General features: G+C 32.7%; 1 protein-coding gene across 1 annotated transcript; it reads right to left on the bottom strand.

Moving 5' to 3' along the window:
* Positions 1-1,552: 1,552 nt before the first annotated feature.
* LOC143224287 (uncharacterized) lies at positions 1,553-11,931 on the bottom strand. Its single transcript, XM_076452684.1, has 2 exons — positions 11,859-11,931; positions 1,553-3,093 (listed from the first exon to the last, which is right to left on the bottom strand). The coding sequence occupies exons 1-2, from the start codon at positions 11,877-11,879 to the stop codon at positions 1,705-1,707; spliced, it is 1,410 nt and encodes a 469-aa protein (XP_076308799.1). The 5' UTR covers positions 11,880-11,931; the 3' UTR covers positions 1,553-1,704.
* Between the last annotated feature and the right edge of the window lie 661 nt (positions 11,932-12,592).

The following is a 12,592-nucleotide window of genomic DNA, read 5'->3' as shown; positions in this document are numbered from 1 at the left end:
TTTCGTGTTCAAGTTTCTGATGTATAGAAACATAGCATGAATTGTTTGGCTATTTTCAACATGTTTTTGATGTTCTGTGGGTCTTATTTGACTCAACCAATCAAATAAGGATAAGAGTTCACTCACTGTAGTTGTTATACCTGATGGTGGATGGGTGTTTTTCTTATAGCAAATCCATATCGAGATATCTGTTGAGTCCACCGAGGGGAATCAAACCCTTGATTTTAGCGTTGTAAGTCTGTAGACCGACCGCTGTGGCAACAGGGATCCTGATGATGGGAAGTTAACCTAATATTTTATTTGTGTTTCTGATAATAAACAGGGTTCTTCCTTGGATTATTTTGATGAAAAAATTGGAAAAGGGACCTAGTAAAGGGAGACTGAGTTATTATTCTAACTGACAGGGCGAAATACATTTTTGCTTTTATTGCTCCTGATAAATTATACCAGTACAATATAATGTCGTTTGAAATGACAAATTCTCTATTATCTTTTGAAAGAATAACGAATCAATGTTTTAACAGTCTGTTAAATGTTGAAATTTACATTGACGATATTGTAGTTTACACTAACATCTGGGAAGAACACTTATGTGTATTAAGTGGTGTTTTTGAGAGACTTAAGAAAGTCAATCTTACTATAATTTTGACGGGAAAAATCCAAAGTTGGTTACTTTGTAGCCTACATGTAGTGGGCCATGACAAAGTTTCTCCAATTGAGTCCAAAGTTCATTACCCCCACAAGCAAGAAAAGTTTGATGAGATTTTTGGGAGTGGCTGGTTATTACAGGCAGTTTAATGTTTTGCTGACATTACTGTACCATGAATAAACTTATTGAAGGAAAATCAAAAGTTCAAGTGGTCTGAAACAGGCCAATCTGCTTTTGATAAGGTCAAATCTTTATTGTGCACTTATACTGTATTGATAACACCTGAGTTTGATAAGCCTTCTGCATAAGCTGTTGATTCCAGCGATTGTACAATCATAAGACAGAGGTATTGAACATCTTGCTTGAAATTTTTCTTAAAAAAGATTAATTATCACCAGGAGAACTATTCTACTGCGGAAAAAGAAACATTGGTTTTTGTGTTAGTTTTAGAACATTTCAATGTGCATGTATCTGTATCTCAACAACGTATTGTTATTTACACTGATCATAGCCCATTTATGTTTTTGAACCAAATGAAAGGCAAAAACAAAAGATTCGAAATTTGGAATTCAACATTAGAAGAATATGAGTTGAAGATAATCTGTGCCAAAGAAGTTAATAACATCTGTGCTGATACACTTCTTTGTGCTATGTAATTTTACGATCATGGCGTTATTTGTAATGATTGTGTTATATATTCGCATGACTGTATTCAGTTTTCATTTCTCATTTAAAATATATTTATATTATACTGTTTTTGTGCTTTGATATACTATTTCTAACTAAAGGATACTACAGAAATGCGGAAACACGATTCAGGATATAATTCTTAAAGCATAGTAATCAAATTAGTAACGTTTATTCAAAAGCAGCTACAGTACTGAAGGTAATTGAAGGCTTAACTCTTCCACTTTTAGCATTGTTTAGTATTGTTCCACATTGTTTAGTACACATGTGATTATCTTAAAACTAACTGCAACTTGTAGACTAAAATTAGTTGTATTAAATTCAACCCATAATATAAACGAAATATACAGAAGCTGCACTGACGAAAATTAAAATGAATGTCCATAAATATTACCAAAACCAAACTGACGAGACAAACGTTTGCGATTGCCATAGAGACTAGGACGATGAGACGTGTTTCTGATAGCTTCGGGATAGTTCAATACCTTCAAACTGTGGTCTTCGAATTTGAAAGGTTTGAAATTAACCTTAATATCATCTTTAAGTTCACTAGTGGCAAAGTACTTGGGATCAATTTTTTTCTTATCTCGAAAGTTATTGTGAAAACTTGATGGGTTAAAGAAATAAGATTTATTAAACGGTAGCTGTAGCTTGATAGGAAAAGTAGGTATTGATAACGTTTGTGGTCGTAGAGTTTGTTCCATTCTTTCTTGGTGAAGTGGAAAGACAAGAGGTGATCGAGGTTCAGAGGGTATGTCCTTGTCGTATAATGGTACGATTTTACCAGAAACTAGCTTAACTCCCTTAACACTTCCTTTAGAAGAGTTTCTTAATGTTATTTCATCAATATTTGCTGCAGTTTCTGGAGTATTTTCTTGTACATAAAGTGGACTATCTATGAAATACTTATTAAATCGGTTGTTATCTCCATTGTTATTAGGAGTATAAGCGAAACCGATACTAGCTGGGTTATCGTTGTTAATATTTCGAAAATACCTTTCCTCGTGGTCATTTAAAAACCGGTTGCTTTCCAGTTTATTAAAAGGAATGAATTGATCATAGTTGATGTCAGCTGGACTTTGGTTATCTCCGAAGTTGTTGAATCCATCTTGAAATTGGGGAAAGGGATTTTTTCGATTTAAGAAGAAACGTCTCCGAGATCTTTCTAGCGAAAATTGTGTAGGGAAATTTTGAGGTAGGTCGAAATAAAACTTGTCTTTATCCAGATTATAACGAGAAATCCCTAACGGTCTACGTATATCTGAATGTCGATTTAGCTGGAATGGACCTTTATGAAGAGTTTTGTGTATTGGTTCAATTGGATAATAATTATTCGATTTCTGAATCTTGATTGGTAAACTCGGAATCTGCCTCTTGAAATTAAGTAAGTAGGTTTGGACATTTCTATTAGGATGTTCAATTTGATTATCTGCATTCTTGTTTGATGAAGGATAACGCTCTTCCTTTATTAAACGATACCCATCTACGTCTACTATGTAATGACGTACAAAAAGATCTCCATTTTTATCGCGATATCCGTAGAACCCCCTGACTGCACCGTTAGGAAGTCGTTTCTCATGTCGGAATCTGTTATCTTTATCGTCTCCAGTGTTATAAGATAGCTGAGCAACAGAATCTACTGGATTATGTTCACGTGTATTGAAGGCGCCCTCTTTAGTGAAAGAAAGTTCACCGTTTTCATCTTGCGGCAGCTTACTCGTTACAGTATTTAGTCTTTCTATAAGAAGCACGAGTAGCTGAGAAGGAAAAAACAAATAAATATTTAGATGATAATATGAAGTGTTATGAGTTTTAAGAAGTAGTTTAAAAAACAAAATAATGTTTGTAGTTTTCCAGTTAGATTTTAGATCTGGTTAATTTGTTGCTTTTTCAATAAAAAAGAAGAATAATTAAAATATAGGCCTAAAAAATTCTATCAAAACACGGAACAGCAAAATCTGATTTTCATATGTTCAATATCAAATTGTTTAATTATCTGTACTTGCTTCGCTTTCCTTTTTCATTTATTCTAATATATATCCACTATTCGTTAATTCGATTCGTAATCCGAGGGTCGCGGGTTCGAATCCCGGTCGCACCAAACATTCTCGCCTTCCCAGCCGTGGGGGCGTTATAATGTTGCGGTCAATCCTACTATTCGTTGGTAAAAGAGCAGCCCAAGAGTTGGCGGTGGGTAGTGATGACTAGCTGCCTTCCCTCTAGTCTTACACTGCTAAATTAGGGACGGCTAGCGCAGATAGCCCTCGAGTAGCTTTGCGCGAAATTCAGAACAAACAAACAACCTATTCGTTAAAAACCCTTTACTCTGGTAATTAATTAAGCTAGTGGCAATTAACCATGTTAATGGTTATTAATTAATCGTCACGATCTTACAATAATTAGTTAATGTTTTTATACTTAGCAAGAAGGTCAGCAAATTTAGCGAAACGAAACGTATCAAACATTTGAAAATAGATCTTACTTATTTAACTTCGGTGTCACTTTTGTTGTATAACACACAAATAAACATTTCATTTCTGTTGTTGAATGCTCTTACTTCTAGGTAACAGTTCGAATAAACCACATAATCATTATAATGATTCCCTATTTAAACAACGTTACCTCTGGGTAACATTTCTTACTTACCTTTAGAACTTACCGAAATATATTTAATAAAATCTTTTTTTGTGTATTAAAAACCTTTTTAGCAATAAATTCAAATAAACCGTTCTCTCGCCGTACTTTAACAATGTGTGCAATAGAGAATGAATAATATAATGAAATGTTTTACACACACCCTGCAATTCAGAAAAGAGTCCTTAAACGTTTCTTGGAAAATGCTAGTTGTTCGTCATACATCTGAAGTTTAACGAGGAAAGAGATATATTTGAAATATAGTACATATAATGAAAATTGTGTATGAGATTTTACTTTAAAAGGTGAGTGAAAGTTGACAAAATACGAACCATTCTTAAGATATCAAACGTTGGAAATACGTAATCCACGCAGCTATTAAATCTCATAATGAAAATAAGGGAGCGAGTTATGAACTTTAAGTTCGAATAGTTGGTGAATTATAAATGTATATTTAAAGATAAGTGAAAATAGATACATATTAATGAAGTTAAATAGTAAGATAAGTAAAATTACAAGGAAAGGACTGCTTTAAAAACAGCAAATCCAAACCTCTGACTAATTATATTAATTTGTTACAACTGTTTGTTTTGTTTATGTTTTTTGAATTTTGCGCAAAGCTACTCGAGGGCTATCTGTGCTAGCCGTCCCTAATTTAGCAGTGTAAGACTAGAGGGAAGGCAGCTAGTCATAACCACCAACCGCCAACTCTTGGGCTACTCTTTTACTAACATATAGTTGACCGCACATTATTACGCCCCCACGGGTGAAAGGGCGAGCATGTTTGGTGTGACGGGGATGCGAACCCGCGACCCTCAGATTGTTATAACTGAAACGTAGGCCGAAACAAAATCAAATTAAACAGAAAACGCTGCATTAACTGAAAGATACAGGGTAAAGGCTGCAGTGTGGGATTATAAAATGTACCCTAGGATTTGGAGGTGATTGCGGTAGTAGGACCCACACTGCGGTGAGGATATACCGTCTATCAGTCTTAACCTCCATTTGCCAGTCTCACATGAGAAATAAAGAGTAGCAATTGATATAGAAATATAAGCAGAAATAGAAATTAGGAGAGCGAAATGTTGGAGCTCAAGCCCACAACGTCCCACATCTACATCATCCTTCACTGCCTGCAGACAGCTGTGGGAAGGTGACTGCTCTTCAAAGTAAAGAATTAATTGAAAAAAAATAAAAATATAAAGAAACGAGATATTACCATTTGAGGATAAGTAAGGTAAAAACTTACCTTTTGATGTTAGCATTCCAGCCCTCAATATGGTAGAAAGGTACTAATTAACAGCACAGCAAACGAACTATACCAGTATGACGCTGTGGCTGTTGAAGCAGCGTTTTTTGTTTAATTTGTTTTTGCTTTAGCTTTTATTTATAGTTATAACAAACTAATATTTAAATATACATAAATATGTGTTTAGAATCTTCAGTAGAATTTCTAGTATAATTCCTTTTGAAAGATAAACCGTCGTGATAACATGCTATTACATGCTATTAGAACGATTTTGGAACTTTACCACATGGTTACAGTCTATGTTACTAAATCCAATCATGTTTCAATTGAGGTAGTGCATCTTGACAGTAGCCCTGCAGTAGAGTTTTTGTTGTAATAGGCTTCGTCGTAAGATCTTCACAAACAAAGCAACCACTACTTCATGCTTTTGATAACCAATCTAGTGTGAAAAGATGTCACTTAGCAACAGAGAGCCAGTTTTAACAGGCTTACTGAACAAAATTCTATACGCTGGCTTGTCTTTAGAATATAATCAATGCGTGTTCCATCTTCTAGCTATTTAAGATATGCTGAGTTTGAACTTACAGTATGACCCTTGGCATGGTTTCCAGAGTAGGAGCTTTCTTATGTTGGGCAATAACTTTTTTTATTGTAACCCGTTACAGAATACCAAGCTTTGGACCTTGTTGCAGGTCCATTTCTGGAGAGTACTGTTACCTCAAGTTAATTCATATTCCTTTGTCTTCCATTGTAATTATTACAAATCGTGTCTCCATCCTGGAAATTCTAAAATCCTGACCTAAACACACCATTATGGTCTGAGTATTTGAATGTTTTTGCATCGGAAATGGATGTTACATGCCCTTTCTAAAATAAATCAACGTTGAACAACAGCAAACTGTCGTTCAGATGCGTGATATTTCACTTTCTATTGGCTATGTTTGCCGTATCACTTGCTGATTTACATATTCAAAATCGTTTTAACATAACGTACTCAATCATCAGTAAAACCAACTTGCTTGTTCGTTTTTAAATTATGTATTATGTTTTCATTTATTTTACAATATTGTTTGGATAATACAAGGCCAAAAGGAAGATACATTTTTTTCAGGAAGTCCATTCATTTATTATTGTATATAAAGTAGAACAAAGTGCAAAACCGATTTAATTACTATTCTACTTTGTTCATTAATCTGAAATGTGCAAAACAAAATTTAAACTAAGTAATGAAAACGAACACACGGAAGCCATTTTTTGTTTTTGTCGTTTTTAAGATTTCTAAAAGCTAAAAGAGAGATAAAATATGTGCTGTGATGCTTGAAATCATAAATAGTGTTTCAAACATAATATCATTTTAACAGAGTTATACGACTTGAAATGTTAGCTAACTTAAAGATTTATTATAAGTACAAATGAATATTTCCATCGTTCCTGTTACCACTTTTTCCATTAAACTGTTTTATTTAGGCGTCTTAGTCTTTCCAGAACTTATCAAAGGATAAAGGATTGTAATTTCACACCGATAACAGTAAACAAGTAAAAATGTGACACAATTCTTAGCTTTTAAACAAATTAACTTATATTTAAGTGAATTAACTAATGGAACATTTTCAAGGAATTGAAACACTTTTGTGATGACGAGGAACCCACTTCAAGTAAAAAGACGGATGATATGGACATTAAAATATCTGTTAAAATAAGGTAGAGGACAACGTTTCGATCTTCTTAAGTCATCTTCAGTTTAACAAAAAGAAAGTTTTCAACTGACCGTTGCCGGGCACATGTCTTAAAAAAGGAAGTGTAAACGTTTACGCAATTGTAGATGACTGTGCAGTCAGATGTTAGGTTTTTAACTAGTGTAGGTATAAACGTGTTTCTTTATATTGGTTTAATTTTGGTTTTAGTTGCTGTATAAGTAGGGCTTCTTTCATGTTGTGCTTCTTTATATTTGTTTTTCTGCTTGGTACCTGGGTGTATTCTATGGTTATGTTGTGTTTTTTTTTTATTTGCAGCGTTTATAAACGTATGAAGGTGTTTTTCCTTTTTTGAATCCGATTTCCATTTTTTTGCTTGTTTCTCCGATATAGAAGTCGTGGCAGTTGTAGCGTTGTATTGCCAATGTAGTTTTTTACATAGTATGGACTTTAGTTTTGTATCTGTTTTTTGAATAAATTTGGTATTTATTGGAATGTTGTGTTTTGTTATAAGTTTTTTTCCAAATGTTGGTTATTTCTTCGCTGATGTCGGGTATATATGGTATGCAACATTGTAAGATTTTGTAGTTTGTTGTATATTGGGATTTATTACTGTTTGTTTGTTTTTAATTGTGTTGTTGGTCTAGGTGTGTGCGTATAATTTTTTTACACGGTTTTTTGAGGAAATTTGTTGATGTTGATGAAGTGTTGTTTTATTTTGTTGACTTCATCGTTAATTTTATCAGGTGAACATAGTTTTGTGGCTGTGTTTATTTGTTTTATTAATATATTGAGTTTTTTTTTTTTTTTTAATGTGTTGAGTCTCAGGAAATGTGTAGTCAGTGATTTTTCTGTAGATTTCTGTTTTGAATTATCTATTGGTTCTTGTGATCTTGAGATTCAGAAATTCTATTCAGTTAGTTTTTCCTGTTCACAGGTGAACTTAATGTTGGGGTGTATCGAGTTAACGTGATTGAAAAACTAAGTGTGTGCTTTGTAGATGTAAATCCAGCAATTGTAACATCAACTTACTTGTACCAGTATAGTGGTGGATGTAAGGCTGAATTGATTGCTTGAGATCCAATTTGTGTCATAAAAATGTTGGCTAGAACTGGTGACACGAAGTTTGCTCATACTTTGGCCATTTATTTGTAAGTAGTTTTCGTCATTGAACATAAAGTTGGTTTAGAGTAAGAGCGGGTTACAAAACCCCAGGTTAATCCAGAACATTATCGTCATCCGCAAACTGGCAGCTATTGTTGCGAAACAGAGCTCTCCGACCCAATAAGCAACTGCAATGAATGTGCTTGTATCTCATTACAATGCGAAGAACACAATAAACAAAAATTTGAAGTTGGCGAAAACACACAAGCTAACAAACGTTTGGCCATATGTTGTAGGGATTCCCAACGTTTATGAGAAAGATGTCCGATGAAATTGAAATAACAGCATTCACATTTGACCTCTCACGACTTCAATGAACTCTCATACCTTTTGTCTGCTTGAGCATAGTCTCAGAAGACGAAGTCTACGTACAATGGAGGGACTGTGGAAAATTTGTTATATGTGTGATCTATGACTGATATCTCTGTCCTTCGTAAAAGCTCGTTATAATCGTGATAATGTTATTGGACAATTGCGCATAATTATCGCTATTGGAATGAAACAGTGCAATAGAATATTGTTTTTGCAAAGTGCAATAAATTCTCATTAGATAACGCATTTTTGCCGTAGGTACATGAACATTTGTAGCCATGTAAAATGTAATAGTGTTAAATATATTATGCTGATACAGAAAGATATGACAAAGCGTCTCGTTAAATACAGATGAGTTTTAATTTTTTTGTTTATCACACATCATCTTAATAAAGTATTTAATACACTATTTTATGGTCAAAAACCTAACTTATAGAACTCTAGCAATAAAATCAATCCTGAACTGGAACTGAGATGCACAAAAAGTGAATAATATGACATTATTTTTCATATAAAAAATGGTTTTAAACTCTTTGTTCTTCCACGATGGGAGAGCGGAAAGTTTACGAAGTTTGATATAAAGTCCAGAGTCCATTTCCCCACGGTGGATAAAGCAGAAAGCTTACTGTAGCTTTGTAGTACAACAAGCAATCTTTAAACCCTATTTATATTAACTTGTCAGAATAAATATCTGATTTTCGCTGAATGTGATGTTTAATAAGAAAAAAATATTTAGAAGCGAAAGCAAAACAACTTTCTTTCGGAAACAAACAATAGTTTAAGATATTCCATGAAATTAGTTAAAAAATGGTTTTAATTACACACACTCAAACATAATGGTAACAATTTGGGAAGATGTAACTATTTATTTAATATGCGAGATTTCGACATTATGGCAGTCCTTAGTAGAGATATAAATCCTTTTACGTATCATTTAAAACACAACCGTACGTCCGAAACTGCAGGAAGGTTTCAGGTAAATATTTATGTATTCATAGAAAATTATTACATTAAAACTGGTAATGTTTTGAAGTACAGTATAAAAGTGTCATGACAAGAGAAATTTTGACATTTTTTTTTATTTTATGAAGCTAATTCTTCGAAGTCATTACAGAATATGTATTTCAACGATATGGTAACTCTTAAGTTACCCATTTTAAATTTGAATCAGACGCTTGTAAAATGGCATTTCAAAACGTTTTTTCCTTTCTCACAAATCAACGCCCGTAAAGCCTTTCATTCAAAACCAAAACTCTTTAGATGAGTTGAACAATGAGAAACAAAATATTCTACGAAACGCTAGTTATTTCTTATACGCAGTATAGTATGTTGGAAAAAAAGTAAAAAAATAAAAGTCACATTTTGACTTTTATCACCTCTTAGTTTCTAATGCTTTGCCAACATTCGACGTTTCAATTGGAAAGTTTAATATATTGTAAACGATATGTATGTATATATATATATAAATAACATTTCAGAAAATATTTTGTTTCTCATTCTTTCGGGAAAGTGATTTGGGAAGTACTAAAGATAGATGTGAAATAATATTTTTAAATCTTCCAATTTTAAATCCAAAATGGCCATATTAAGAACGTGGGAAAAACATCTTAAATGATTACGATTTTTATCATACATTTCATGAGTATCTAATATTTCGCTAGCTTTACTTTTAAGTTGTAATCTTTCACAGTCAACATAGTACTCAAAGTCAGCTGAATCATTACGCACAGATTTACAACTGAAAATCAAAAATTAGTCACATTCACTTTATTGAGGTGGTTTTGGAAGTTACTAAATTAATGTTAGAATAAGAGCAGAAAACAATACAATATTAATAGGGCTACAATCACGAGCGAGAGTGTGTGTACGTGTGATGTTCTTTGGTGATGGTATAAATAAACCCAAATCTGTGCTTAAAAATGCTCTATTATTTTGATATTTTCTGAAGAAGGTTAAATTAGGAAAGAGATGACGAGTAGTACAATCAGTTACTACGTCTAGGTGTTGATAACTTAAAAGAAAACACCTAGGCTGAATTTCAGGTACAAATCTGGAATTTTCTATACAACACTTGAAATATTCATTAGACATCAGATAATGTTAAATGCAATTTGTTCAGTTGGCTGTATATAAGAGGTTGAAGAAAACCGTTTTTTTTTTAGAATACAGTAAATCTAAGAAAAATACTGAGATACTTTATGGCTGTTTAGCTCCAAGTTACACAATGGGCTATATGTGCTGGGCACTCCACGGGTATCGAAAACCAGATTTTTAGCGTTATAAGCCTTCAGACGTACCGCGGAGACTCATAGGGGCTATTAATAATCCAATAGGCTTTTAAGTCTATGAATGCAGTTTATTAAGCGACAAAAAATATATATATTGTTATACAATAAAACCTGTTGTTGCTTGCTTTTTTTTTCCCAGAAGATTAAAGAGGCAAAGTCTCTCACACTTATTTATTGTGTTAGAGTATAATACTGTGGGAAATCTGTAATCTCTATTAATTAGCATGTTGTTTGGTTTTCATTCCGTTACTGGAAAACTATTAATTTGAACCAGATACGAAAGTAAACATTTGATTTCAACAAAATTTGGAAGTTGTTGTTGTTTTGTTATTGTTATTTTGAATTAAGCACAAAGCACAACAATGGGTTATCTGTGCACTGCCCACAACGAGTATCGAAACCCGGATTTTAGCGTTGTAAGCTTGCAGACATACTGCTGAGTCACTGGGGGGCAAAATTTGGAAGATAAAAGGAAATGTTTTAAATATTTTATTATTCGATAGTAATGAAACGTAAATAATAAATAGACTATTACACAGTAAACTCTAAAATAAATATAGCTCTTCTTGAAGATATTGGGTACTATTATTTATATTTTATTCCTATTTCTTGTTATAAAATAGATTTAAAAAAAGAAAAAAAATTATTAAATATTGAACAAAACCTATAACGAAGTATTTTAAGCATTGTTAAATTAATTAAAGTATGTAGTTCAATAGTATAATAAAAATAGATTGTTTTAACAATACGCAAATCTGTACATTAATCTATAAATTCTATAACTTATTACGCTAGAAATCTTACAGGAGTGAAATTTGTTTCGCATCCTTAGTCACAGAAAGTGCATGCAAACTAGTATTCAAACACGTGATTATTTATAATTAATATTCTAAAGCTGAAATCTATTGGAATGATCTGTTTTGAGGATATTTTTTGTGCTACAAATTAAAATAGCTTTTCTCTTTGTAACGGTGATCCCGCTAATTATTCAAATCCGAAATCGAATGTCTTAAATAACTTGTGAGTAAAATTATTTCATATATATAAAAAATGAGTAATTATATACTATTTACTTTATAACGTAATTAATTTGATAGCTTCTATATACATATTTTCAAGCCTTAGATGTTGTAGACAGGTTAGGCTTAAGTTAATTGTATTCAACTACATTTAATACTTACCAATATTAAATAGACGTTCATCGTTTGTCAGTTGAGTTGGTTCTGCTAGGTTCACCTCACGAGTGAAGTTTTGAACCCAAATGACGTTTGTTCCACCGCATTAACGAGAAAGTGGAAATTATAGGCGTATCCTGATTCATTCGATCATATAAACCGAGATGTAACTGTAACATTACATAGGTAGTTGAAACTAGGATATTTAAGTTACACTTGGTTGAGCTGGGATTTACTACATGTCAACCAATTTGCTCAGGCTTGAAGCTGATAAGCTTTAAATTTTTAACACTTCAAATCTCCAATGTTAACCGATGTTGGTAATTTCGTATTTCAAAATATAATGATTTCTTTAGGTTGGACCTGACAAAAACAAATCTATTTCAAACTCTCTCTCGAAAATGTATTAATTATAGAGAACAGAACTGGACGTTAAATTGGATCCAACTAACTGAAACAAACCATTGTCGTAAAGCGTTGGAAGTATTTTTTGAAGTCAATATCCTCAGTTCTTAACTATTTTTCTTATCTAAATTTAGAGGAATAAAGATATTTAAGAGGTACAAATATCACTAGAGTTCATACAAATTTATATTCCATGAATGCTTACAGATCAGTAGAGTTTTAGCATTTCTAAAGTGAATTATGTTTCATGATATTTAAACAAACCTCCAGTCTATAAACATTTAACCAGACTTCTAGTCTACACATGTCTATCCAGGCCTCCAATCCAAAAATTT

This window comes from Tachypleus tridentatus, chromosome 8 (assembly GCF_004210375.1).
Source record: "Tachypleus tridentatus isolate NWPU-2018 chromosome 8, ASM421037v1, whole genome shotgun sequence".
NCBI classification, from domain to species: domain Eukaryota; kingdom Metazoa; phylum Arthropoda; class Merostomata; order Xiphosura; family Limulidae; genus Tachypleus; species Tachypleus tridentatus.
The sequence above is the reverse complement of the archived record's forward strand: the minus strand, read 5'-3'. Positions and strand labels throughout refer to the sequence as shown.